Consider the following 24,576-nt stretch of genomic DNA (forward strand, 5'->3'; position numbering starts at 1 on the left):
TCCTGAAAGAACCTTAGCATTGTTGCATTTGCAAATGTTGTTTGTTTTGCTAAAGGAATAGGGAAGAACAGCACCCACCTTTGTCCTATAAACTACACAGAGCTTGCATGAACTATGGAGTTAACCTGGGTGATTTCTGATCCCCAAAGGAGTGCATTTAAATAGAGTTCAGGCTTTCAACTCAGGAATTGCAAGTAAGAAATTCTAGGAATAAAGAGTTGTGCAGTGTGAAAGAGTACCTAAGTCATGAGGCTCCCTGAGAAACGGGGGGAGGGGAGCAGTGTGCTCAGTTGGTTATTCCTGTCCTGTATCATTTTTTTAAAAAAAGATTGTGCCACCATAGACTGTATAAAATAAGCCTTTTTGGGCCCGGCGCAGTGGCGCAAGTGGTTGAGTCCTCACCTTGCACGCCCGGGATCCCATATGGGCGCCGGTTCTAATCCGGGCAGCCCCGCTTCCCTTCCAGCTCCCTGCCTGTGGCCTGGGAAAGCAGTCGAGGACGGCCCAAGGCTTTGGGACCCTGCACCCGCGTGGGAGACCCGGAAGAGGCTCCTGGCTTCGGATCGGCATAGCATCGGCCGTTGTGGTCACTTGGGGAGTGAATCATCGGACGGAAGCTCTTCCTCTCTGTCTCTCCTCTCTGTATATCCGCCTTTCCAATAAAAAAAATAATAAAAAATAAATCTTAAAAAAAAAAAGCCTTTTTTTTTAAAAAAAGTTAATATTTATTTTTATTGGACAGTTAGATTTACAGAGAGAGAGAAAGATCTTCTGTCCACTGATTCACTCCCCCAAATGGCCACAATGAGCCATTCCAAAGCCAGGAGCCAGGAACTTCTTCCAGGTCTCCCATGCAGGTGCAGGGTCCCAAGGTTTTGGGCTGTCCTCGACTGCTTTCCCAGGCCACAATCAGGGAGCTGGATGGGAAGCAGAGCCGCCAGGACACAAATCAGCACTTATATGGGATCCTGGCACATGCTAGGCAAGAACTTCAGCCACTAGGCTACTGTACCAGGCCCTGAATAATTCTTTTTAACATAAGTCTATAGTTGGACAGTGGAATATTAAATTCTGTGATGAAAACCACCTCAGTGGGGGAAGGCCTTTTATAGTTCATGCAGTATAAATAGCTTATAATAACAGGTCCCTCTGATTCTAAATATTGTCACCAGTAATTAGTGCGAGTTCAAGGAGGACTTTCTACTTGGTTTTCTTTGGGTGTAATTTTCCAAAGAGGAACATTTCATATAGCAAAGTAGCAGAAGGTTAATGTTCTAATTAGTAGTCTGTAGATCCAGAAGCAGAAATCTCAGCCTATCACATTTTCTTTCTCTTTTGATGGGAAGTGGATCAAGTAGCTATGCCACATTCTACCTGACAGTGCCTTTGTGCTACTGACTCCTGGCTATTCCGCAGACATGTAGGCCAAAGCCAGGCTCAGCTGTTTTTATCACATGTACTGATTTTCCCCCATATATTTGGTAATGCCAGTCTTATAAAGAGACTATAATGACAGACTTCTCAGCTTATTTTTGTCCAACTAAATTTCCCAGATTTGCATCATTTTTTAAAATTGGTCCTGTAAACACAGATTTGGGGGGCCTGCAAAACTGTGTGGTGTGTTTTCCCCTCTGCGCACTAGGTGGCAGCCTTGTAGAGCAGTAGGATTCTAAGGTGCTAGCCAAGTAACAAGCACTTGGGATTAAACTGAGCAAATGTTGTGCAAGTGTAAGAATGGCAGAGACCAGAGAGTTTCCAGACAAGAAAGCAACTGAAATAATAGACTGATGAGACAGAAGAGAGAGAAAAGATGAACATGGCTTGATTTGGGAACAAAGTACTCTGCTATCTAGAAAGCTCAGTGACATTATGACAGCTGAGGAGGGTGAGGGAGTCAGTAGGACAGCAGGGCAGACTGGTCCCCCTGTGGGCTCTGTGTGCAGTGGGGACACAAGAGCAGACTGGTCCCCCTGCGGGCTCTGTGTGCAGTGGGGATAGCGGGGCAGACTGGTCCCCCTGTGGGCTCTGTGTGCAGTGGGGACAGCAGGGCAGACTGGTCCCCCTGCGGGCTCTGTGTGCAGTGGGGACAGCAAGGCAGACTGGTCCCCCTGCGGGCTCTGTGTGCAGCGGGGACAGCAGGGCAGACTGGTCCCCCTGTGGGCTCTGTGTGCAGTGGGGATAGCGGGGCAGACTGGTCCTCCTGTGGGCTCTGTGTGCAGTGGGGATAGCGGGACAAACTGGTCCTCCTGTGGGCTCTGTGTGCTGTGGGGACACCAGGGCAGACTGGTCCCCCTGCAGGGTCTGTGTATGGCAGTGTGGTGGGGACAGCACAGCAGACTAGTCCCCCTGTGGATTCTGTGCTTGTGACACAGTGCGATGATGCAGGCCTTGACAGGATTGCAGAGTGTGGCACAGATTACATAGTAGATGAAACTGAACACAAGAATTCCAGAAATAATAATGTGAGTGTGTCAGACAAGTCCATCTGTTGCTACTAAAGACACTCTTATAATGCAGAAGGAAACCAACCAGAGGCCGGCCGCCCCAGGGCGAGGGGAGCAAAGCAAGCAGCTGGTGGGAGCCAGTGCAGGGGTTTGACTACAGCAGTTGACCAGATGGAGGAGCAGCATGGAAACCAACAGTCACCCCTCTCCCCTCTTTCGCTGCCCCCTCCAGACGCAGCTGTCCTCCTCGGGACACTTGGCCACACACTGTATGGCACATGTGACAGCTGTATTCCTACTGTAGTACAATAGATGAGTTGTAGACAAGAAAGAGGAATCACGGGCCATTTGATCAGGAGTAAAGATACAGCAACGTAAGAAGGCCTAATGACAAGAAAACAAAGATGTGGGCAATAACTGACCGCAGTTTCATTCGGGATTGTGGCACAAATGGAGCGGAGCCCAGTCCCAACCTGAAGCAAAATTGTGTTTTTGGCCAGATCAGCAGTAGGAAGGCATCAGTAGTGTCCTTGCTAGAACAGACGTGTCCTCAGAGTGATACCTGGCCCAAGAAGGACACTTAAGGAACTCAGTGTCTTTCTGTTAAGAACTTATTTGAAATGGCAAAGTCACAAAAGGATAGAGAGAGGAGAATCTGTCATCCACTGGTTCAGTCCCCAAATGGGCCTGACACTGGGGCCAGTCTGAAGCCAGGAGCCTAGAAATGCAGCCACATCTCCCATTTGGGTGGCAGGAACCCAAGTATTTGGACCACATTCCACTTCCTTTGCAGGTGCATTAGCAGGGAGCTGGAGAGGAAGCAAGCAGCTGGAACTCGAAGCATCCCTGACGTGGGATGCTGCATTGCAGGGTGGCAGCTTAAACTGTGCCACAACACTGGCCCCAGGAAGTCAAATTGCTATTTGCTACTACAGCTGACAATGGAAGTCCATAGACTGCCCTTCTCTTATGTCCTTGTGCTGTTTGGATCTTAGTGAGAATGTGATCATTTCTTCTTTTGGGGTTAGTGCTCAGATTGGGTTGTTTCCTACATACTACAGTTAATATGCCAGAGTTCTGCATAGTGGCCTGAGTGCTGCTAACCTTTCTGGTCCTTCCTATCACCCTGAGGGGCGAGGAGCAACAAGGAGAGAGACTGCCCAGCTTTCTAAGTTACTAACGTTTCTTTAGAGCCATTGATGCTTTCCGATCTAGATTTTCAGGAAGTGCCACTTTCTGTCACTAAAGGAATGTTCTGGGAAGTGTTTGGAATGTTCTTTTTTTTTTTTTTTAAACTTCTCAGTGAGCAAAATAAAACAAGCTAGCCCCTGCTCTGTGGTACATCAAGTTCATAGGATGTAAATTCCATCTGCTCAGAGCCAGGACTTGTCCTTTAAAAGGGGGCCCCGTAGAAGGTGAGGCGTGGCCAGCCCTCACTCTCTGACTTCTAGGCTCCTCTCTCTGCTTTCAGCCTGAGCGTGGAGTCCTGGGCACAGTTGTTGGTGCCACTGAATTTGTGTAGTTGCTTGGGCCAGTTTTTCAGTAGGGCCTGGACGCTCTAATGTTGTCCCACCTGTATGGATCCTTAACCTAAGCTCTGAGTAAACTGGCATCTGGCACCAGGTCCCAGCTGGAAGGTGTCCCACCGTCACACTGTCATGTGTGTGACTTCACACCTGAGGCGGAAGTCCAGGCTCACGTGGAACTGCTATGCCATGGCAGGTCTACTATGCCAACCTCCCACAGAAAGTAAATGCTCATCTTCCGCTGCTTTGGAAGGCAGGGAGAGATAGACAGTTATCTTCACCCCTCAAGTGCCCACCGTAGCCATGGGCTGGGCCACATCCAAGGTCAGGAACCCAGAACTCCTAGAAGGATGTGTGGAGAGCCTCTTGTAAATCTGGGGGTGCACATGGAGAGTGCCCACGGATTGCTGTTGATGCAGAAGCTCGGGGAAAGTCACTGTGGAGGGGACTTGCTTCTTGCAGTCAACTGATGACACTCAGAATGAATGCCTGATCTTGAGCAAGTTTCTGTTAGTGACACTGTTCTCTATGAGGGACTGTGGAGGATGAGGGCCGGTTGTTCATTTTCAGGTAACCCTGGTTACTTAAACAGCCTTAGCTGTGAGAAGCAGTGGTTTGGAATAGGCCGATTGGATGTTTTCTCCCATCTGTAATTAGGTAATAACACTTTTGCAGACTCTTGAAATGAGACTTGTGCGGAAAACCTTTACACTAACCTTGGATACCAAAAGGAAACTTGTGCAAGGACAGACAAAATTAGCCAAATCTCTCTTGCTTCTTCTAGTCAGATGTTTATTGAAACGAGCTTAGAATCCCCTACCCTTATCTGTGGTTCTGTTTTGTCTGGGGGAGAGGTGGTACTGGTTTTGTGTGTATTTGGTTTTTGGTTTGCTTATTTATTGGAAAGGTAGAGAGATGGAGATCTTCCACCTGCTGGCTCACTTACTTCTCAAATGATGCCAGCAACTGCCAGGGCTGGCCACACCAAAGCCAGGAGTCAGGAACTGTCTGAATCTCCCACATGGGTGGCAGCAGAGACCTAAGTCCTGGAGCCATCACTGCTGCCTCCCAGCAGAAGTAAGACACCAGCCCAGGCACCGTGATGTGGCTTGCAGGCATCCCAAGCAGCAGCTAAGCCGCCGTGCCCACCCCTAGTTCTCTGTTCTGCAGCGGTCTTGATGTGAGTAGCAAATGGATTTCTTCTGTTTCTTCTTTGCAGCCTTGGAGAGTTTTGCCTGGCACACCTGTTACTGAAGAGGAACCCTGTCATGTTCTTCCAGCACTTCATTGAGTGCATATTCCACTTCAACAACTATGAGAAACATGACAAATACAACAAATTCCCCCAGTCTGAGAGGTTAGTGAAGCAGCAACGGTGGCCTGCATGGCTCAGGTGAACCATGTGCATGGACACGAGTTGGACACAACCCTAAACCAGGTGCTTGTTCTGGTCACCACTTCCTTGGCAGAATGACAAGAAAATTCTGCCCTGAGACCAGATTCCTCAGGGAGATATTTGTGGTCCACGCTGCAATCTCATCAGTGTGCTGGGGCCTTCGGCATAAGGCTTTAGGATACTGAAAGGACTGCAGGGAGTCTGTCACCTGTGTCCACATGATGCTGTAAAGTTGTTCTGTTCCGCTACAGAGAGAAGCAGCTGTTTTCACTGAAGGGCAAGACAAACAGAGAGAAACGGATGAAAATCTACAAGTTTCTCCTGGAGTACTTCACAGATGAACAGCGATTCAACATTACTTCTAAAATCTGCCTGGATGTGTTGGGTAGGTTTTGGTATGTCTGGGGTTAAATGTGTATTTTGGTGCCCTAACTGGTCTACAAGGCAGGCAGGTCCTGGTGCTATAGGGACGCCCGTTTTCTGTGCTTTGGCACCTGCCATGCCCCTTGCAGACATCCTGCAGTCCCACGTGGTCCCAGTTCTGGAGATGTCCCTTCCTCTCGGGGGTTGGCATGCTCCCCAGGCTGATGTGCACTTCTTCGCAGTGTACTTCGCTGATGGCATCCTCCCTCTGGACATGGAAGGAAGTGAGCTGCTGACAGACACGTTCGAGGTCCTCAGCTCCAAGGAAATCAAGCTCCTGGCCATGAGGTCGAAACCAGATAAGGACCTTCTCATGGAAGATGATGACATGGCCCTGGCGAATGCAGTCATGCAGGAGGCCCAGAAGAAGATCATCTCCCAAGTGAGTGCTGCCCTTGCTGTGCGCGTCCTCTGCCTGCCCCTCTCATTGCTGTCCCCAAGGACCCGTGTGCTCCTCAGCGCTGGCGTCAGCACCTGACCGTGTGCTGCTGATTGTCAGCAGCCTCCCAGTTCCTCTTGTTGTCCTGGATGGGCCAAGGCATCTCACTGTTACCATCAAGATGGAATTAATCGTCTTGTCTTCCTGTCCTGTGTTTCTTCCTATTACACAGTCCATTGTCCATCAAGTTATCAAGAAGAGCCTGATGCTAGCCCAGATGGAGTCTGGAGTGGCAGGCGTGCGTTTGTTTGGTCAGGGAGTATTAGATCTGTTTGGGATGACTTGGGCCAGGAGCCTGGTTGCCATATCCCTCATGCCCAGTCTTCATTGCCCTTCCATATTTCCTGCCGGACACTTTATGGCTTCTGATCCCAAAAATAGTCGTTTGTCACATCCATTTGCCATGGGTCCTTCTTGTTTGGGCTGGCCCACCCACCTCTTAGGTTTCCACTGGCTTTGGCTTTGTCTAAACCTGTGCTGTTTCTGGCTGTTTCCCTGGCATTCTTTCTGTCTCCGGTCTTTTTCTGCAGTGGGCCATGCACCTAGAGAAGTTTTTGCTCCGATACAGGTTTGATCACTTGCTTAAAGTAGGTTAGCGTGATTGTGGCTGCTGTGTGGTAGTAGTTAATAAGTGTATACTTTGATCACAATCACAGAACTGTTTGTTTAAAATGGATAAATTTATTATTTTTTTTTTAAGTTGTACCTCCCTGGTGAAATCTTTGAAAACTGTGTTGGCTCCCTGTCATCGTTAATTCTCCTTCAAGGTGCACAAAACTCCATGTGCTTGACCTCATCCCATTCATTCCCTTCCTTTCTCCTGGCCTGCCTCTGCCTTCGTCTGCAGCCCTCAGCTGTGGGCACAGCCTCCTGCTCCTGTGCCCTGGCACAGATCGTTGTCTCATCTGACCCCCATGTGCCCCAACCAAGAAGCATCTGATGCTCTCCAGGCTCCCTCTTCCTCCTGCTCTTCCGTCCTTTGTGCCCAGGGCTTCACCTCCCTGCCACTCGGCATGCGCATACACCTGCTGCTCGGGTTCCATGCTTGACCTGTTCCTCCCACGGGTCAGCCCTGGGGACGGTGCAGGAGGAGCAGCGTGATGATACCTGGCAGCGATCAAGCTGCTTTACTCCTCTGCATGTCTGTGTCCTCCCATCCCCTAACGCAGATCTTAGAAACACTGACAAGCCTTTAGAAGTGAGTGATTTACAGGTCATAAGCACTGGAAAAGTTAAAAAAAATAATAATAAAAAAATAAGAAGAAAGAGGCCATTACGCTCAGAAGAATGTATCTTCTAATACGGAATCTATACAGCGAGAATATTTTTAGATTTTTGTTTATTTGAAGAGCAGACAGAGGGATCTTTTATTTGTTTGCTTGCTGGGAGGCAGGGTCCCAAGCACGTGAAGCATCACCTAGGCCTCAGGAGGAAGCTGTATCAGAAGTGTGAATAGCAAACCTGGGACTTGAAGCCAGCCTCTCCAGTGTGGGATGTTCCGTGTCCCACATATTGCTCATACTACACAACGTAATCGCTGTACTAAATAATGAGTTATTTTTAGTTCGGAGAGGTTTTATCGTGATACGTTTGTGCCTACTGATTCTTAAGGGTAAACCCCGAAAACTATCAGATTGGTTCATTCTGTGTCTGTTCAGAACGCTGTGTGTGTTTGTACACAGCTTCATAGATGAGGAAGAATGGAGAGAGCTGAACTGACTGTCACATTCAGCCATTTCTCCCATGGAAGTCCGAAGTGTTTCTTTCATAGCCAGAACAAGCCAGCCCTCATTCCGCTAGGGAGGTGGTAAGATGGAGGGACCGGGTGCGGAATGAGCTCAGGGGTTGTGTTACGGCTTCATGTGGAGATTTGGAGATTTCCCCCAAGCTCCTTAACACAGCTCAACTTTCCCCCTTTTTGGGGGTAGTATATGCCCCCATCCTCCTTGGCAAGCAGTGCTCACAGGGTCTCAGCAAGAGCATGTGCCACACAGCATAACCAAACACCAGACATAAACTGGACTCGTGAGCTCAGTCGTGCAGGGAACGCCAGCGGAAGAAGCTTGCTTGTCTCTGAAGGTCACACACCTAAAGCAGGCCTTTGTTTGTGTCACTGCAGGTTCAGAAGAGGAATTTCATAGAAAATATCATTCCAGTTATCATCACCTTGAAGACTTTGCTGGAGAAAAACAAGATCCCAGCTCTGAGGGAACTCATGAACTATCTGATGGTGAGTGAGGAGCAGGCTCCCGTCACCACTGGCCACACATCAGTCCTTGTCCCAGAGTTGCCTGCAAGGTAGCACGGAACAACTCGGCATGCATGCAGGTTTCTTTAGGCCTGTGATGACGGCGGAGAGGATGGGGGATTTGGGCAGAGCTGCCTCCAGAGTTGTCCTTCCTTTTCTCGTGTGTTAGATGAGCCAGCTGACTCTACTGAGCAGGCAAGCACGTGACGGGGTTGGAGTCTGTTTTGAAGACTTTGTTAACTGAGGTCAAGGACAGAGCCATCATCTAAGCGCTGTCTTAGATGGGCAAGGTCAGGGCGTCACCTCCCAGCCCCGAGCCGATATGTGTGGGGACTTGGGCTCTGTGTAAACTGCACTGGGCCTGGGCTGGACCTCCCGCTGTGCGCAGGAGGACCCCGAGAAGCTCCCTGCAGGCAAATGTGCAGGTTGTTGACTCACACTGCAGACCAAAATGAGCTGTTAGATGTTTTTTGCAAAATGCTTTGATTCAAAAATGTCCTACACCTTGCCTCGGGGTTCCTTTCTGAGGCAGAACCCGTTTTTCCCTCATCAGGCAGAGACAGGAAGTTTCCTAAGAGATTGCAACTGTTCCTATGATCGTGTAGGCTGTTGACTTGCTTGTGTGGTCCTCATAAGAGTTAGTGTTACCTCAAAACAGACCAATGTGTCAACCTGTTAGTTAATGTAGTAGAAATAGTCTGACCTCGGTAATAAAAGTCTTAATTATTCATGGGAGTGCAGATGCAGTCAAGTGAGGCCGGCTTGTCTCTGACTCACGGACACATTACAGGATGTTTCTGGGTGTGTTGCAGGAGGTGATGCAGGATTACCGTGATGAAATCAAGGACTTCTTCGCTGTTGACAAGCAGCTGGCGTCAGAACTGGAGTACGACATGAAGAAGTACAACGAGCAGCTGGCCCAGGAACAAGAGCAGGCCAGACTGGCAGACGGGACTCGGACAACAGATGGTGTCGACGGGGCCCCAGTGGTGCAGGTAGACCGGAGCTCTCATCTCGAGCATGATCAGGTCCCCAATCTGCCCTCTGGCCAGAGTCTGACCTTCAGCATGCCACCTGCTAGCCATGGCCACGGGAACTTGACCGGGTTGTCTGCTGATGGTAGTTAGGAGAAGTGGGCGCATGGCCGAGAGCGGGCTGCAGGAGGAGGGAGGCCACCCAGATCTCGTCAGCATGCCAAGCAGTCTGGTCATCCCCGGGGAGCCGTGCTAGGCGTGCTGCCACCCACAGTTGGAAGCACAGTCTTCTTCCTGCTCTGGGGAATCCGGACGGCTCTGCGCTGGTCAAGGGCGATGAGGATAAACTGTGCACTGCCCATTGTTGCAATGCTACATCCCTGAGTGGTAGTTGGCTAGCGGTTCTCTTTCTGAAGAGGAAGTTCTCCGTGCCTAGGGCTGATGCGGTTTTAAAATCCACTGTAAATGGACCTTGTCACAGTGTGTGAAGACGCCATTTCTTTTAACAGGCTGCTCCAGGCTCAGAAATAACGCCAGCTCCTGCTGGCCAGGAAAATCCTCCTGTGTCCCCGGCAGTGTGCCAGCCTTCAACTCCCAGGTCAAGTTCTGCCCATGCTCCAACCTTGCCTCCCGCAACAGAGGGTCGGCCCTTGAAGATGTTGATGCCCAAAGCCAGGTAAGAGCGCTGCGGCAGCCGAGGGCGGGTCCTCACCAGGCTTCAGCCGGCCCTTCCCTGGGGGTTGAGGGCGGCATGGACGGGGCACGCGTGGCAGGGTCTGTGCTGAGCGGCCTTGCCTGTGACTGGCTCTCCACAGGCCCATGTCCCACAGCACAATTGCCATCCTGAATTCTGTCAAGAAAGCCATGGAATCAAAGAACAGGAACCAGAACCGGAGCTTGGAGGTTGTGCCTTTCACTTTAAATTCCAAAAGCCCAGACAAAACGCGCCATAGTGGTAAGCCTTCAGCTTGGCCCCCCCAAGAGCAAGCTTGCAACTGGACAGGCTACGTCTTGCTTCCTTTGAAAATGATCTCTTCTTTCCTATCTATACACAAGTATCATTAATTGAAGAATGTGGGTTAGAAAGCAATGCAGCTTTCATACTGCACATATACACACACACACTTTTGCAATGTGTGTTTTTTTTTTTTTAATTATGTATTTTTATTGGAAAGGCAGATCACATTTAATGGAGAGACAAAGAGACGAAGATCTTCCATTCGCTGGTTCACTCCCCAAGTGGCCACAATGGCTGGAGCTGAGCCAATCTGGAGCCAGGAGCTTCTTCTGGGTCTCCCACGTGGGTGCAGGAACCTAAGGCTTTGGGTCATCCTTGACTGCTTTCCCAGGCCACAAGCAGGGAGCTGGATGGGAAGTGGAGCCGCCAGGACACGAACCGGTGCACATACAGGGGATCCTGGCCAGTGGGTGCAAGGCAAGGATTCAGCTACTGAGCCATCGTGCCGGGCCCTCTGCATTTGCAGTCTTACTTGCTCCCTGTACACATTTACAGTAATAAACAGTGAGAGTTTCCTTATGAACTTTGAAAACTGGTACTAATGGTACTAATGGTTCCACAGCCTTCTTTCCTGAGGTACTACCAAAGCACACTGATTACTGCCCCAGTCTTAGAAATGCTATCACCAGTGTCACATACGCCCCTGCAGGTGTGTGATCCTGGTTTAATTCCTAGCAGTCAGAGGTACTGAGTATTTAACATGTGATAGCACGGGGCTATCCTCCATCATTGATGCCATAAGTATTTTTTTTAGTAGTAGTGTTCCATATAAATCTTCCACACCTTTGGGGGTTTTATTTGTTTGGTTGAGGACCAGAAAAGGTGTCTCTGAGAGAATGTGGTGATGGACTCCGAGGCTGGGAGCCAGGAACTCCATCCTGTTTCCCATAGGAGTGGCTGAAGGCAGTTACCTGCTCTGTCACTCGCTGCCACTCAGAGTCTGAACTGCGAGGTCCCACACCCACTCCTCAAGTTGTATTTTTGTTAATGGTTCACAAGTGTTCACTTTGCTGCTTAGAAGCTCTGGTATTTTGTTTTTTATTTTTTAAAGATTTTTTTTTTAAGATTTATTTATTGGCGGGCCCGGCGCGGTGGCGCAAGTGGTTAAGGTCCTCACCTTGCACGCCCGGGATCCCATATAGGCACCGGTTCTAATCCCAGCAGCCCTGCTTCCCTTTCAGCTCCCTGCCTGAGGCCTGGGAAAGCAGTTGAGGACGGCCCAAAGCTTTGGGACGCTGCACCCGCGTGGGAGACCCGGAAGAGGCTCCTGGCTTCGGATCGGCATAGCATCGGCCGTTGTGGTCACTTAGGGAGTGAATCATCGGACGGAAGATCTTCCTCTCTGTCTCTCCTCTCTGTATATCCGGGATTAGAACCGGTGCCCATATGGGAGCCCGGGCGTGCAAGGCGAGGCCCTTAACCACTGTGCCATTGCACCAGGCCCAGAAGCTCTGGTTTTAGTTTTTCATTGTCTATAGTGAACTTGCTAGCCCCAGTATGATATGGCTTTTATTTCCAGTTCTTTGGAGCCTCGTAAGAATTGTTCTTTGTTTCTCATCTGTTTTTCTTTCTTTCCTTTTGAAGTCACCTCTGTATCATCAGAACACTTCCAATACAAGGGATGTTTTCTCTGTCTTTTTCGACTGGCTGCTTTGTCCTGTGCCGTGTTTGTGTTATGGATACATGAAGCTGTTGTGTTCTGTCCTAGTGCCTTCATGCAGTTTGGAGCAAGTGTCCAGCGGGGCTATTGACGACGTTGCTAAACGGGCCATCAGCACCCCTGAGAGTAAGTGACTCATTTCAGTAAGCTGCCTTCTCCTGCTCTCGCCTCAGTCCGCGTGTCTGTTGGGTAGATCTGATGCTCAGCAAGGCGGCCATTGCGCAGGCCACGTGCTTTTACAGTTATAACCATTCTTGTTAACTGAGCACTTATATGGCTCTTCCCTGTGAGGGACCCAGGGTGACGTGGCAAGCCCCCAGAGGTGACATACTAGCCAGACAGCGCCTCCTAGAGGCAGCCCTCCTTATTGCTGCCAGGTAAGCTATAATGACATGTTAGCTGGTACTGTGTACCAACTGCACTTGTGCTCTGGAACAAACTGCATTGGCAGCTGCGCCAGGAGCCTGTGCCCTTTCACTATCTGTGGCTTTATCCTCAGGACCTGTTTGTCCTTCAGTTTTATAAAAATAAGGGTGCTTCATAAAACACCCTCCTTTTCGGTTCAAAAAGATTGAAATTCATGCATAGCTTCTTCATAGTATGCAGTTTCCACCAATGTTTCGAGGACCGCAGTAGAAGAGAGAATATTTTGTCCTGTTATTTGCTATATAGCATCTTATTTCATACCCCATAAAAAAACCCATAAGAAACTACTCTTGAGAAAATGACCATAACAGGAGGAAAGTAGCCCTGTCTACAGTTTCCAGAGCCATGCCAAAGGGTTTCCCGAGGGTCCCTCACCCTCTGCACCCCACCTCTGCGCTGTCAGGGCAGCAGGCTCACATCAGCCCATGCTGCTGGCTGCTTCAACCTCCATATGCGCCCAGTGCAGTCCCTCGGGACACAGCAGGCCCTCTCCTGTGCCTCTGGCCCTCTAAATGGTGGCGACAGTTCCTTGTCCACCCTTGCTATCTTCTCCCTGCTGTCTCCAGGTGTCCATGTAGAGCCTGGGAGGGTGGGAATAGGAGCCAGAGCTCTATTCCATGGTTAGCTGCCACACAGCGTGGGGTGCTGGGCCAGGCTTCTGCTTAGGCTGTGCTCCAGCCTCTCTGCCCCAGGTTGTCTTGGGCCTTCCAAGTTAAGAATAACGGCCTGGAATCACTTCCTCCATGACAGTGTGACAGGTGCCAAGCCACTCACTGGTCACCTAGGTAGGTTCACATTGCCTGCTCAGTTCTGTGACTGTGGTGCTGGGTATTCCCAGTACTGAATGGGTTACAGATCAGGTCCATTGGGTTTCCTGCGTAGGAGCCCTAAGGAGCAGAACCCCACCTTACCTCTCCTCAGAGAACAGCTGAAATGTTGACGGCATTTTGTCATTAAAGGCGGTGGGTAGTTTTAGCTTCCTGCACATATACCGAACAGGTGGAACATTATGTATGTAAAAAATTAGTCTCTTTCCAACAAAAGTTTCCTGTCTGTTCCTGGCTTGGGGGCAGCAGCACTTCTATTTCGGCAGTGAGGTGCCATCTGCTGCAGAGCCGGAGGTGGGGGTGCATCTCATTCCAGCTCTGCTCTCCCAGTGAGCCATGATCTCTCTCTCTCTCTCTGGTGGGTGTCCTGGCAGCATGTGCTCCTTGCCAGGGAAACCTGGTGGGGTGCATTCGTGCTGCCTTCATGAGCACATGGCAGCTGTCTTGGCACCGAAGCCTGAAGGTTCTCAGGGTGCCTGGGACGGCTCTGTGGCACAGGATCCCCAGTGATGCCCCTCCCTCTTCATAATAAATCAGGAAGCTTTCCTATTAGCTCTCCTTCCCTGGAACAAGTAATGGCAGCCTGGCAAGCACTCCGTCGTGTTCTCGCTGTGGTTTATGCATGCACACTCTGTGACATACCTCAAGTGAGTCCAACTATCAGGAAGTGATCTCAGCTCTACAAAGCTCGTAGGGAAATGCTACACAGCTTAGCTGTATGATGAACCAAGGGTGTTCGCAAACATGGTGGTTCGCTCAGTGGAAGTGTCATGGCTCAGAGGTGATGTCAGCTAGTGAGTTCCTCTTACTGCTCTCACTCTTGTGCCTTTGACCCTAAGCCCAGTGCACTGGGGATCTTAAGGGACAGTGCGCAGGTGCTTCTGTACAGGTAAGCAACTGCCTACCTGGAAGACACAAAGCCTTCCAAACAGGAGCAACCTCACAGGAATAGGACAGGCAGAACTGTGCTATGTCAATGCAGGGAAACAGAATTCTCTACCCTGCCTACCCTGCCGTGGGTACACAGCACCATGGTGTACCCAAGTCCAGAAAGATACAATCTGTACTCCAAAGAAGGTTACATGTGTTGAGAGTAGCAAGAATTCTCAAGCAGAAAGGAGGACAGGCAGTGCAGTCAGCTGCTGGAAGCTAACGCGAGCTGCACAGTGCCACCAGAAGCCCACATTCCTGACAGCCAAGGCTGCACCCTGCCCCCACCAGTCTCAAAGATGGCCTTCTGTGTTTAGTCAGATGGGGTGGGGGCAGGCCAAGCAAGCAGGAGTGACAAGCCAGAGTCTGCTTGGCAGCAGGCTCTGTCCATGTTAGCAAGTGAGCTTGCACAGGTGTCTTGGGGCTGGCTTAAAGGGCTGTTCTTGGGACACACAGCCGTGATGGTGCTTTAGGAGGGCAAAGGCTCTACCAGTGACGGCAGCACACAGCTAGTAAATTACAGCAGGGCGGTCACTAACATGTTATCAGCACTTACCTCACACCAGCCACGTTAAGCACTTTACAGAGATTATTTCATTGTTTTCCTGACAACCTCTCTATAAAGTAGGGATGTCTCTTTTTTTTTGGTGGGTAGGACTTTTTCCCCATTTCAGCAATAAAGCAATTTGAGGTTCCAAGAGTAGTTCACACGTAACAGAAGCAAAACTCAACCCATCTACATCGGTCTATGGTCTATACTCCCCTGCCACCCAAAGAGGAGTAGAAGAGTGGCCAGGGTGGCTCGGGGAGCACGGTGTTGGGGTGCACAGAGCCTAAGGAGACAGAACTGACAGGAGCTGCTCACTGATTCCATGGAGGAGTAGTTACCAATGCCTGCCATTTCTGCTGTGGCTGGGAACACACTGAGGGGTAACGTCAGGACAGGGAGACGCTCCAGGAGGAACCCGAGCCTGGAGGAGACACCAGGCAGGTGAAAGGCCAGCTGTGTGAGCAGTGCATGCTTCGAGGCCAGCAGAGCAGCCAAAGGGCAGGCCATGGTGAGAGAGAGGAACTCGGCGGGAGTTCCCAGCAGGAAGGAGCCTTCTGCACTGTCAGGTCCTAGGCTCAGAAGCTGGCGAAGGGATCCACGCCGCTCCATGAGGGTGCTGAAGGGACCTCAGGGACACCAGAGTAAAACGCTGTCACGTGCCGCTCGCGTATGTTGATGTTTCCTGCCAGCTTTGTGTTACTTGTGTTTCTCCCCTTTACCTAGCCACCATCACTGAAGTCACGTTTGGAGCAGGGGTCAGCTACATAGGGACACCGCAGACTCCTTTCCCAGCCAATAGTAAGTTCTCCGTTTCCTCCTTGTCTGTTCAGTTTGCTAGCTTTGATATCCTGGGAAAGCTGAATTTGTGTTTTACTCCCTTTCAGAGAAAGCTGAGACGCAGAGTCAAGGAAATGACATTTTATGTTTGTCATTGCCGGATAAACCGTAAGTTGACTACGTTCCTTTTGAGGTCAACGCTTTTATCAAGTCTTTTTCTTCCTAGTGCCAGAACGTGTCTTTTATTTTCCCAGGCCTCCACAGCCTCAGCAATGGAATGTGCAGTCTCCAGCGAGGAATAAAGATAACCCACCCGCGAGCAGGAGGTCTCTGCGAAAGCCCCCCCTGAAAACAGCCAACTGAAGCAGTGTGCTGCAGCGGGGTCCAAGGAGGCAAGGGCTCGACACTCCTCTTCCCCTCTTCCTCTCCTTCTTCCTGCTGTACGACATACAAACCACTGCAGCTCACCCCTGTGGCCAGGCAGATGCCACCACTGGGACCCAACAGCAAGTTCAGCACAGCCTGCCAGCCACTCGGTCCAACTCCAGCAGTCGCTCCCGGCACCTGGAGCCTTTCAAACCACAGGGTTTTGAAAGCTTGTGTCATCCGTGAACTCCACGCGCATCTGTGCCCAGCACCTCGGTGACCAGGCCAGCTTGACAGGCTGCACCATCTTGAGTTATGACGACAGCCCAGCAGCAGTCAGGGAGGATGGGGAAACACTGTTGGGCTCCGTGTGTGGGCAGACAGACGGAGCTCTGCGCGCCTGGGGGCGCTGCCCTGGCTGCTCCCTGAGCCTGTCCTCAGCTGGCAACTGTGTGGCTCAAAATATGTGAAACAACAGGGAACACCAAATCAATTTTTATCCTGAACTTCAACTATTTAATTTTATAACTTTATCCCATTTGAAAAGTGTCAAGTCCATTCTGATAAGCCATAATCTAATCTTTAAAGAACACAACTCAAAAACGTCAGCTTTTATATAAGCCAAGCCTCTACTGGCTTGTTTGAATTCCTTTTAGTACATATTTTCCCACAGTTGGTGATAAAACATTGACTGAAATATTTTTTCTATTATTTATAATTGCAGATTCCTGGAAGTGTACAGTTTTCTAAAATGAATTAATAAAAAGCATAAATCCCACATTCAATACAATTTTCCTATTTTTAGAACAGGGTTTCCATTGCTTGTCATTTCTATTTTATGTGCAGGATTGTAAGAAACATTATATCTTTGCTGTGGAGAACATGCTTTTGTGTTAGAAGTTTTGTGTTTGTTCTCACACACCTGGTCTGTCTCCTAACTGCAGTTACCCTTTCCTACATGATAATGCGGTTTCTGCTTACGGAAAGCCAGAAAGCCTAGTCTGGGCGGCACGGACACAGAATTCTGCAGCTCTGCTGAGAGCTGCTGGGAGTGAGGAGGAGATGGTGAGGGGACCATTAGGCAAACTCGAAGAATATTTGTTTAGCAATGGCTAAAAAGGTTAAGAGTTTGCCATCTTTTAACCCCAGTGTTACAACAAAAGAATGAAATTATTGTTCTGATTATTTTTAGGATTTTCTCATTTCTGATTTACACAGGGAAGGAGAGACACAGAGCAAGATCTTCCATCCACTATTTCGTTCCCCAGATGGCTGCAACAGCTGGAGCTGAGCTAATTGAAAGCCAGGGGCTTCTTCCAAATCTCCCATTTGGATGCACGGTCCCAATGCTTTAGGCCATCCTCTACTGCTTTCCCTGGCCATCATAAGCAGGGAGCTGGAAGGGAAGTGGAGCAGCCAGGACACAAACTGGTACCCATATGGGATGTCCGTACTTGCAGGGAGATCGGCCCCTAGAGTGTACCACAGCTCCCCAAGCTGTGCGTCGAGGGACACATATCAACGCTTGCATCACATCTGGTCCTGTTCTCCCTGTAGAACGTGGTGAGATGAGACTGTCTCAGTGCCTACCTGAAAAAATCCCAGGAACACAGGAGCAAACAACAAAGATGCAGACTGATTTATTTAAAGCTTTTGTGAGTTTTAACAAATACCAAATTGTAGGTGTGTCAGTACAAGTCTGTAACATCTATGTACAGTAACATCTGCATCAAAGGCCAGACGTACCACCTGCTCAGACCTTGAGCCTTCACACACATGCACATTAACACCGAGTGCTCCGGGCAACTGCTTCCCCACCCCTACACCCTCCTGCTACCTCCTCTGTCACATCCACAGTAGATGGTTCCATGTGAGAAAGGAGGCAACAGGCCATCCCTGCGACAACCAAGAAGGGGCCACAGGGTTACATCCCAATAGCTGGGGACCATCCCTGTCTACCAGGACAGGGCCAAGAGGAAGGGACAGTCTTAACTGTAAGCAGAAAAGACAAGTACCTTGGAGCAATGGTTGCCTACTTCTGCCAAACACCTCGAAGCAAACTATTTCACATAACTTACAAAAGTAAAAGTCAACTCGTCTCTCAAGTATTCAATAAAACAAAACTGAAATTACCAAAAAAAAAATGACACAAAGTTGAATCACAAGGTAACTACGTTTTTCTACATAAAAACCATCTTTTAGGCACACAATGGAATTAGATGTTCCTTTTGAGAAGCCATGAGTCTAACCCAGCAGTGTGTCCGAGGCAAAGAACATCTCTCTGAAGAACAAAGGCTTCTGGATGATGTCTAATGTTCCCCACAAAGTGAGCAGTGTCCCGGGCAGATAAACTATTTGAAATCAAAATTAGAAAACTACTTTTGATTCGGGCGTGAGCTGTCCTCACCACACTCCTGACGTTTGGAAGGCCAGGCTGGCTGCCGCCACACAAAGCTTTATTACAAGGAGACGGAGAACCTGTGGTGTTCAGGGCCTTTCTTCATGGCAAAGAGGAACGGTGGGGCGCCTCTTGAAAAAAATACTGTAGTGGTCAGATCTGATGTCACAATTGCCTTTGACCCTGGACAGTCTTCTGAGCTACACAAACAATTGAAATGAAATGGCAGTAACTGCTTTGCTTTGTGAGCCATCCACAGCCAGAGAGAGGTCTGTCACAAGAACCCAAAGGCTGGGCCGTCACACCGGGAAGCCTCGGAATGCAGCAGGCGCCCCGGGACGTGTGTGCACCACCAGGAAAGCTGAGGGACCCAGAGCCACGTGAGGGCTGTGGAGACGGGAGGGAAGGCCATCCTGGCTAGGGCACCCTGAGATGAGCAGTGTGGTGTGGACACGGACACCCGCGGGCTGCAGGAGCCTTAGGGCACAGGCAGTGTGGGTGATCTTGGGAAGAGGTAATTCAAAACTAACCTGAGAGCTCCTTAGGTTCACCTGGACAAATGTAGATTTGGATACTGCTCGACTAAGACCTTTTCAAAGGTTTCCTAAGTGGCAACGGCCTGATGTACAGATGTTGTTAAGTTCCCTTATGAAAAATGCTAAAAATTAAGTGGCAAAAAGGAATGTTACAGTAAACTTTCTTGAGAGGAGTCCTTGGATAAAATACTGTCACTGATATTTTCCAATTTAACACTAGTAGCTTGGAAACTTCTATATTAAATTGAACTTTTTTAAAAAAAATAGGTTAACATTATATGACAATATATTTACAGTTTAAATAGAAATTTTCTTCAATAATCAAAATACATCTTTAGAAGAAATTTAGAATGTAAAATTCTATAAAATAAACAAGACCCATAGAAAAGCGTATTTCAGTACCATTTCTGACTTAGCCTAAGACGACGAAGAAGGCCTTCCTTCAATTCTCATACCCTCCTGGACATGCAGGGTTCCCAGGTTAGAAGATCTCTCTTCCAGCAAGGATTTGCCCTCCTGATTTTTGGTTGTTTTTTTTAATAAAATGTTGATCTAAAAAGAATTTTTCAAGATGACTAAAACAATGGCCACCAGAGCCTTAAGGAAATGTGGGGGAGAGGGAGAGGCAGGGGGGCAGCTGTGGGCAGCGGGACACGGTTGTCACATGCCAGGCCTTTTCTGGGTTCACAGATGCGAATGTGGGCAGAGGGTTGGGCTGGCGTCACACAGCTGCCTCGTCCCTTCTGACGGGCCCGTCTGGCTGCTGAGTAGCCAGCGACATGCCGACAGCTGAGGCGATCAGACTAACACTCGTGTGAAAACCCGACTCGGGACACCTGTTCTGCTTGTCCTCGTGGTGACCAGACCCATCTTGATAAGTCTTATTCACGTGGCTTGTTAGAGTAAGAAAGGAGTAGCGGTCAACTTTGGCCAAAACAGAAAGCTTCTGCATGAGTGTGTAGCTGTGTCCTGGGTGCACTCAGCAGGCTCACGGCAGCTGCCCGGGCAGGAGGTTCTAGCAGAGGTGCCTGCACTGCTCGCAGCCACGATGCCAGCTCTCAGATCACAAAGGATGACTTGTGCCTGAAATCACCCTGCAAAGTCAACACACATTAAGAGACAATATGAAGCCTCGGGTAGTAAAAATCAGAAAAACGGCAGATGACGTGGGCCCAGTGTGTCCTGGAGAATGGGCAAACGAAAACCAAGAGCGCATGCAGTTAATGTGTGCACGCTACAGTTAAGGACTGGGGAACGCAGTGGAGCCCACTTGAGTTCCCTGCTGGCAAACCTGGACGCGTAGCTTTCCACTGCTTACCTCTTCATCTGTCCTGATGTAATTAACTCCATCTGGTTTCCCTGGCGCCTTGTAACTGTGGATGGAAAGGGTCGTCTCAGTGATCCCATGGGCTTATCAAGGTCAACTTGCACCTAGCTTTTTTCGTGCAAGGCAGGCTCACCTTTCTCCATCCTGCTTATTGTTGATGAAGTAACCACGTCTGTATGCACAGCAGATGCCCAGCGTTATCAGAGCCAGGACAGCGAGCACAACCAGCACACCCCCGATGATGCCAGCGATGTTGAGGTCATCTAAGTTTTGGGAGACAAGATGATACATACCAGCTGTTCCTTAGGAAGACCCTGAATGCTCCTCTCTCCCAGCCTCAGCCCTCTTCCCTTACTGCCCATCCCAGCCACCAGAGCAAACAGAACGGTCAAAACTTTCCTCCTCTAGAACACAAGGTACCATAACTGATTTCACAGGTTAAAAAAAAAAAAATAGAGGCCCACATTTCAGTTGCAGTGACAATTCCTTCTGTATTACAAAGAGCTTGTTCATAGATAAGAAACAGAAATCCTCTGGCTAAATGCCCAAGATTGTCATTAATGGATGAAATGATTACATTATAAGGACAAGATTAGGATCTCCTTCTGTTGTGAATTATCTGAAAGAAAGCTAGTTCCAAGATCAGGAAGAAGCTTCTGGCTTCGGCTTGGCCCAGCTCTGGCTGTTGCAGCCATGTGCGCTGTGAACCAGAAGATGGACCATTTCTGTCTTCTAACTCTGCTTTTCAAACATACAGATAAAAGCGTGAGGGGGAGACAGGAGACCTTGCCCTTCCCCTGCACTAGCCACCTGCCGCCCATCTCCAGGCCTCACAGGGGAAAGCCCCTGAGCTCCCGCTACCACCTCTCCATGCTGGGAGAACACCAGTGGCTGTTTTTCTTTATACACAGGATTTAAAAATGCAGGGAGTTCATTAGCACTCAACAAACTTAGAAGCTGTCAAAATTCTCCCTTTTCCTAGTACTCTAGTTCTTAAACGTGAGTGTTCCCTTAAATCAACTTGCAATTTGATCTTAAAACATCAGTGCTCAAGTCCCATCCCTGAAGTAGTCTGCAGTGAAACTCCGGCATTTTTCTTCAGGAGAAAATGACCCCGGTGCAGGGTTTCCCCATCTGGAAGGCTTGTTATCCACAAACATCTGGGATGGGCCTGGAAACTCTACTGTGGGAACAGTGGTCCAAGATGCTTCTCATTAATGATCTTTAGAAAATACTTCTCTGGGGCGGATGCAAATCAGATGGAGAAGAACTGAAAAACTTGGGGAATGATGAAGACACTCCCACGCATTCTTCCATCCCCTCAACACCTGCACTCTAAGGCCAGTGCGTCGGTGGAGACGTCATCGGAGACAGCTCCTGCAATTTCCTGAAAAATGACTGTAACTGATTACGCCTCATAATGCTATCACTTACCCAGGAAATGGAGTTTATTAAACTCACCGTGAAGGTAACATGACTGGTCACATCTCCAACACCAAAGGAAAGTCTGCCGGGGACCTTGTCTAGAGTCCTCCTTTCCCTTCAGTGTCCCCAGTACATCCTCCAGTCAGCTCCACAGGAAAGCTGACCCGCGAGGAAGCAGCTACCTAAGCTGATGACCTAATATGCCACGCTGAATGTTCTATTCACTTTCTAGTTTTCTGATGAAATCTTCAAAAAAGAGACTCACAGACTTCCATCTCCTGCTCCGCACACCTGGCTGAGCCCGCATCATTGGAAGCAATACAAAAATACTGCCCAGAGTCCTCCTTGTGGACAGCACTGAAGACCTGTCGCAAAGAAGTGACAAGGAAATCAACAGACCAGTCAACAGGGCAGATCTGAGGGGACGTCACAGCTGCCGCCCAAGACCCTTCCCTCACTGAGCCCAGAGAGGAACCCGATGTTCTGCTCGTTGTTTCTCGAGGACTGTTGGGGTTTTTCCTCCTGACACTAACAGCTTCCAACCACCAGTGCCCCTTGCTATCTGGAGATAACAAAGCTGGTAACATAACATTCAAAGGAAGAGGTAGAGGTTTACTGTTATCCCAGAAAGTGGTCTGATAATGACTGCTTACCCGGCAACATTTTGACAAAATAAGTATTACAGATCGTATCCTGTCATGATCTGCCTACTATCTGACTACATGCAGTTAGATACTCCACAGGCCAAAAGGTCCCAGGAATTACCTGCTGCTAAGTCTGTCTCCTAGCACAGGACTATTTTTGTCCCACCAACCAGTCCCCCACCACCTCAGGGATCTTCTGATGCAAATACCAGGCTTTATGCATAATTACTTCAATATTGCTAAAAGATAGGAGACTTTAAAAACCATAACCACAATGCCATGATGGTGCCAAAAGCAATTAACTGCTTATTATCATCAAAGAAGAAATCAGTAAGATTTCCCTGGTTGTCTCTAACTGCTTTTACAGCTAATTATCCAAACCACGTCTCTAATAACATCTGTCCATAACATTTAATATTTCCCCTCAGTTTCCACTAACCTACTCATTCCCTTTCCTTACTGCACCCCTTAGAACTTCCCCGTCTAGAAAAGCAGGCAGGGTTTTCTTTCTGTACGGTCTCCAATATTTTCAGCTCCTTCCCCAGTTAGCTTCGGTGTCTCTCCCAACAACTGCTCTTTCAACAATAACCATCCCTAGCCCCAACACACAACTCCATCATCACCTCTTAGAAGACTCTTACCAGAGTGCCCGTTTCAGAGTTTAAGAGAAAGGAGGAATTTCGAAATCTGGGGTTCACCCTGGAGTCCGTCGGCAGTGGCAGATCATTCCGATACCAGCTGTAGTAGGGCCGGGGATAGCCCTCGCTCTCCTGGCAGTACAATGTTGCCATCTTGCCTACGGGCACGGCCTTGGGTACTCTGCAGACAGGGCTTACTGGCTTCACTGTAGGAAACACATGGGTTGGGATTTCACATCTAAGCAACATGGCTGCATCCTATCAATGAGATGCGTGCCAGCCACACTTGCTCCAGCACCATGGTTATGTGCTGGAGATGGTGAGGTGGAGGCAGGAACTCCACTTTCCCACCCTGATGCCAGCAATCTCAACCTCAAAACTTCCTCCCTCCCAAAGTCAGGTGATTCGCTGGGAAAGAGATCAAAATCTTCCTCTTATTGTACAGAGATTCGTCAAGCCAGAAAGCAGTGGAAATGTTTACCTGCTCCTGTATCCCTACCTTGCACGATTAGCTCAATGGTAATCTCATCAATTTCTTTACGATCATTTCGAGCAACAACTTCACAGCGATACAGGGCTGAGTCTTTCCGAGTCACATTCCAGATCTTCAGGGAAGTTTGCCCCGATACTTCTGCACGTCCTGCCAAGTCTCCTACAGGAAAGAAGACACAGAGCACTGAAAAACTAAAGATCTCTACCACCTGAAGGGGCAGAGAATATGATATCACCATAAGCGGAATGCAGACTGGTTTCTGTCTCAAGTTAAATTAACGCCTTGAGAACTAGAATCCTGACTTATTCCTATTTGTAATCCGGGCAGTAACACAGTACCCGCTGTGTAAGGAACACTCAGTATAAATCTGATGCTAAAGCCAGGAACCTCATCTCCAAGTCTTCTGACAAAGGACTAGTCTCCACAATGTATCAGCATCAAGAGTGTAATTCAACAATGTACAACTGGGGAGAGGATGTGAGCATTTCTCCACAGAAAACAAAGAGCCAATATGTACCTGAGGAAAGTGTTCAACCTTATCAGTCAACAGAGAAATCCACACCAAAATCACGTGCAGCCTTCTCATTCTACCCACTAGGATTGCTAGAAATGAAGTTAAACAATACAGAGTGCTGCTAAGGGTATAAGTAAACTCTCCTAGAAGGGACACGAATATAGAGAAACACGTCAGCTTCTTAAATATATATTTACATTTATATAAATATAAATAAGCTTATATAAATATAAGCTGACTGGCTTAGCAATTGTTCTCTTGCTCTCCCAAAGAACTGAGAACTTATAGTCACACAAAAACTCGCAAAGGAATGTGCTCAGCAGCATGACCAATAGCAGTCAAAAAATGGAAACAATTTAAATGCCCATCAACTGCCAGATGGGTCCAACAACATGCAATATTTACAATATTATTCAGCCATAAAAGAAACCACAGACACTACTGTATGAAGAAGTTAGAGAAAGAAGGCTGTTAAGATTTCATTTGTATGAGGTGTCCAGAATAGGCAAGTGCGTGGAGAAATAGGCCTGAGGCCGCCAGGATCTTGGCGGAAGAGGGAGTGACTACCAGTGAGCATGAGGTTTCTGTTGGGCTAAT

General features: G+C 48.8%; 2 protein-coding genes across 2 annotated transcripts in view; one reads left to right on the top strand and one right to left on the bottom strand.

Moving 5' to 3' along the window:
- Positions 1 to 17,004, top strand: part of NCAPD3 (non-SMC condensin II complex subunit D3) — a 62,372-nt gene extending 45,368 nt beyond the window's left edge. The window contains exons 25-35 of the mRNA XM_040992650.1: positions 5,190 to 5,327; positions 5,618 to 5,751; positions 5,972 to 6,171; positions 8,348 to 8,458; positions 9,289 to 9,471; positions 9,960 to 10,126; positions 10,266 to 10,405; positions 12,177 to 12,254; positions 15,585 to 15,659; positions 15,746 to 15,806; positions 15,893 to 17,004. Of these exons, the coding sequence (XP_040848584.1) occupies positions 5,190 to 5,327; positions 5,618 to 5,751; positions 5,972 to 6,171; positions 8,348 to 8,458; positions 9,289 to 9,471; positions 9,960 to 10,126; positions 10,266 to 10,405; positions 12,177 to 12,254; positions 15,585 to 15,659; positions 15,746 to 15,806; positions 15,893 to 16,001 (1,396 nt within the window). The 3' untranslated portion in view covers positions 16,002 to 17,004. The remainder of the gene's footprint in view (positions 1 to 5,189; positions 5,328 to 5,617; positions 5,752 to 5,971; positions 6,172 to 8,347; positions 8,459 to 9,288; positions 9,472 to 9,959; positions 10,127 to 10,265; positions 10,406 to 12,176; positions 12,255 to 15,584; positions 15,660 to 15,745; positions 15,807 to 15,892) is intronic.
- Positions 17,005 to 19,943: 2,939 nt separating this feature from the next.
- The window catches only part of JAM3 (junctional adhesion molecule 3), a 49,250-nt gene continuing 44,617 nt past the window's right edge, over positions 19,944 to 24,576 (bottom strand). Inside the window, exons 7-12 of the mRNA XM_040992716.1 lie at positions 23,472 to 23,624; positions 22,976 to 23,178; positions 21,956 to 22,055; positions 20,399 to 20,528; positions 20,257 to 20,311; positions 19,944 to 20,032 (exon numbers count right to left, since the gene is read on the bottom strand). Coding sequence (XP_040848650.1) covers positions 19,997 to 20,032; positions 20,257 to 20,311; positions 20,399 to 20,528; positions 21,956 to 22,055; positions 22,976 to 23,178; positions 23,472 to 23,624 — 677 coding nt within the window. The 3' untranslated portion in view covers positions 19,944 to 19,996. The remainder of the gene's footprint in view (positions 20,033 to 20,256; positions 20,312 to 20,398; positions 20,529 to 21,955; positions 22,056 to 22,975; positions 23,179 to 23,471; positions 23,625 to 24,576) is intronic.

The sequence above is a fragment of the Ochotona curzoniae genome, unplaced genomic scaffold (genome assembly GCF_017591425.1).
Source record: "Ochotona curzoniae isolate NIBS_2020 unplaced genomic scaffold, NIBS_Ocur_1.0 contig_832, whole genome shotgun sequence".
Lineage (NCBI taxonomy): Eukaryota > Metazoa > Chordata > Mammalia > Lagomorpha > Ochotonidae > Ochotona > Ochotona curzoniae.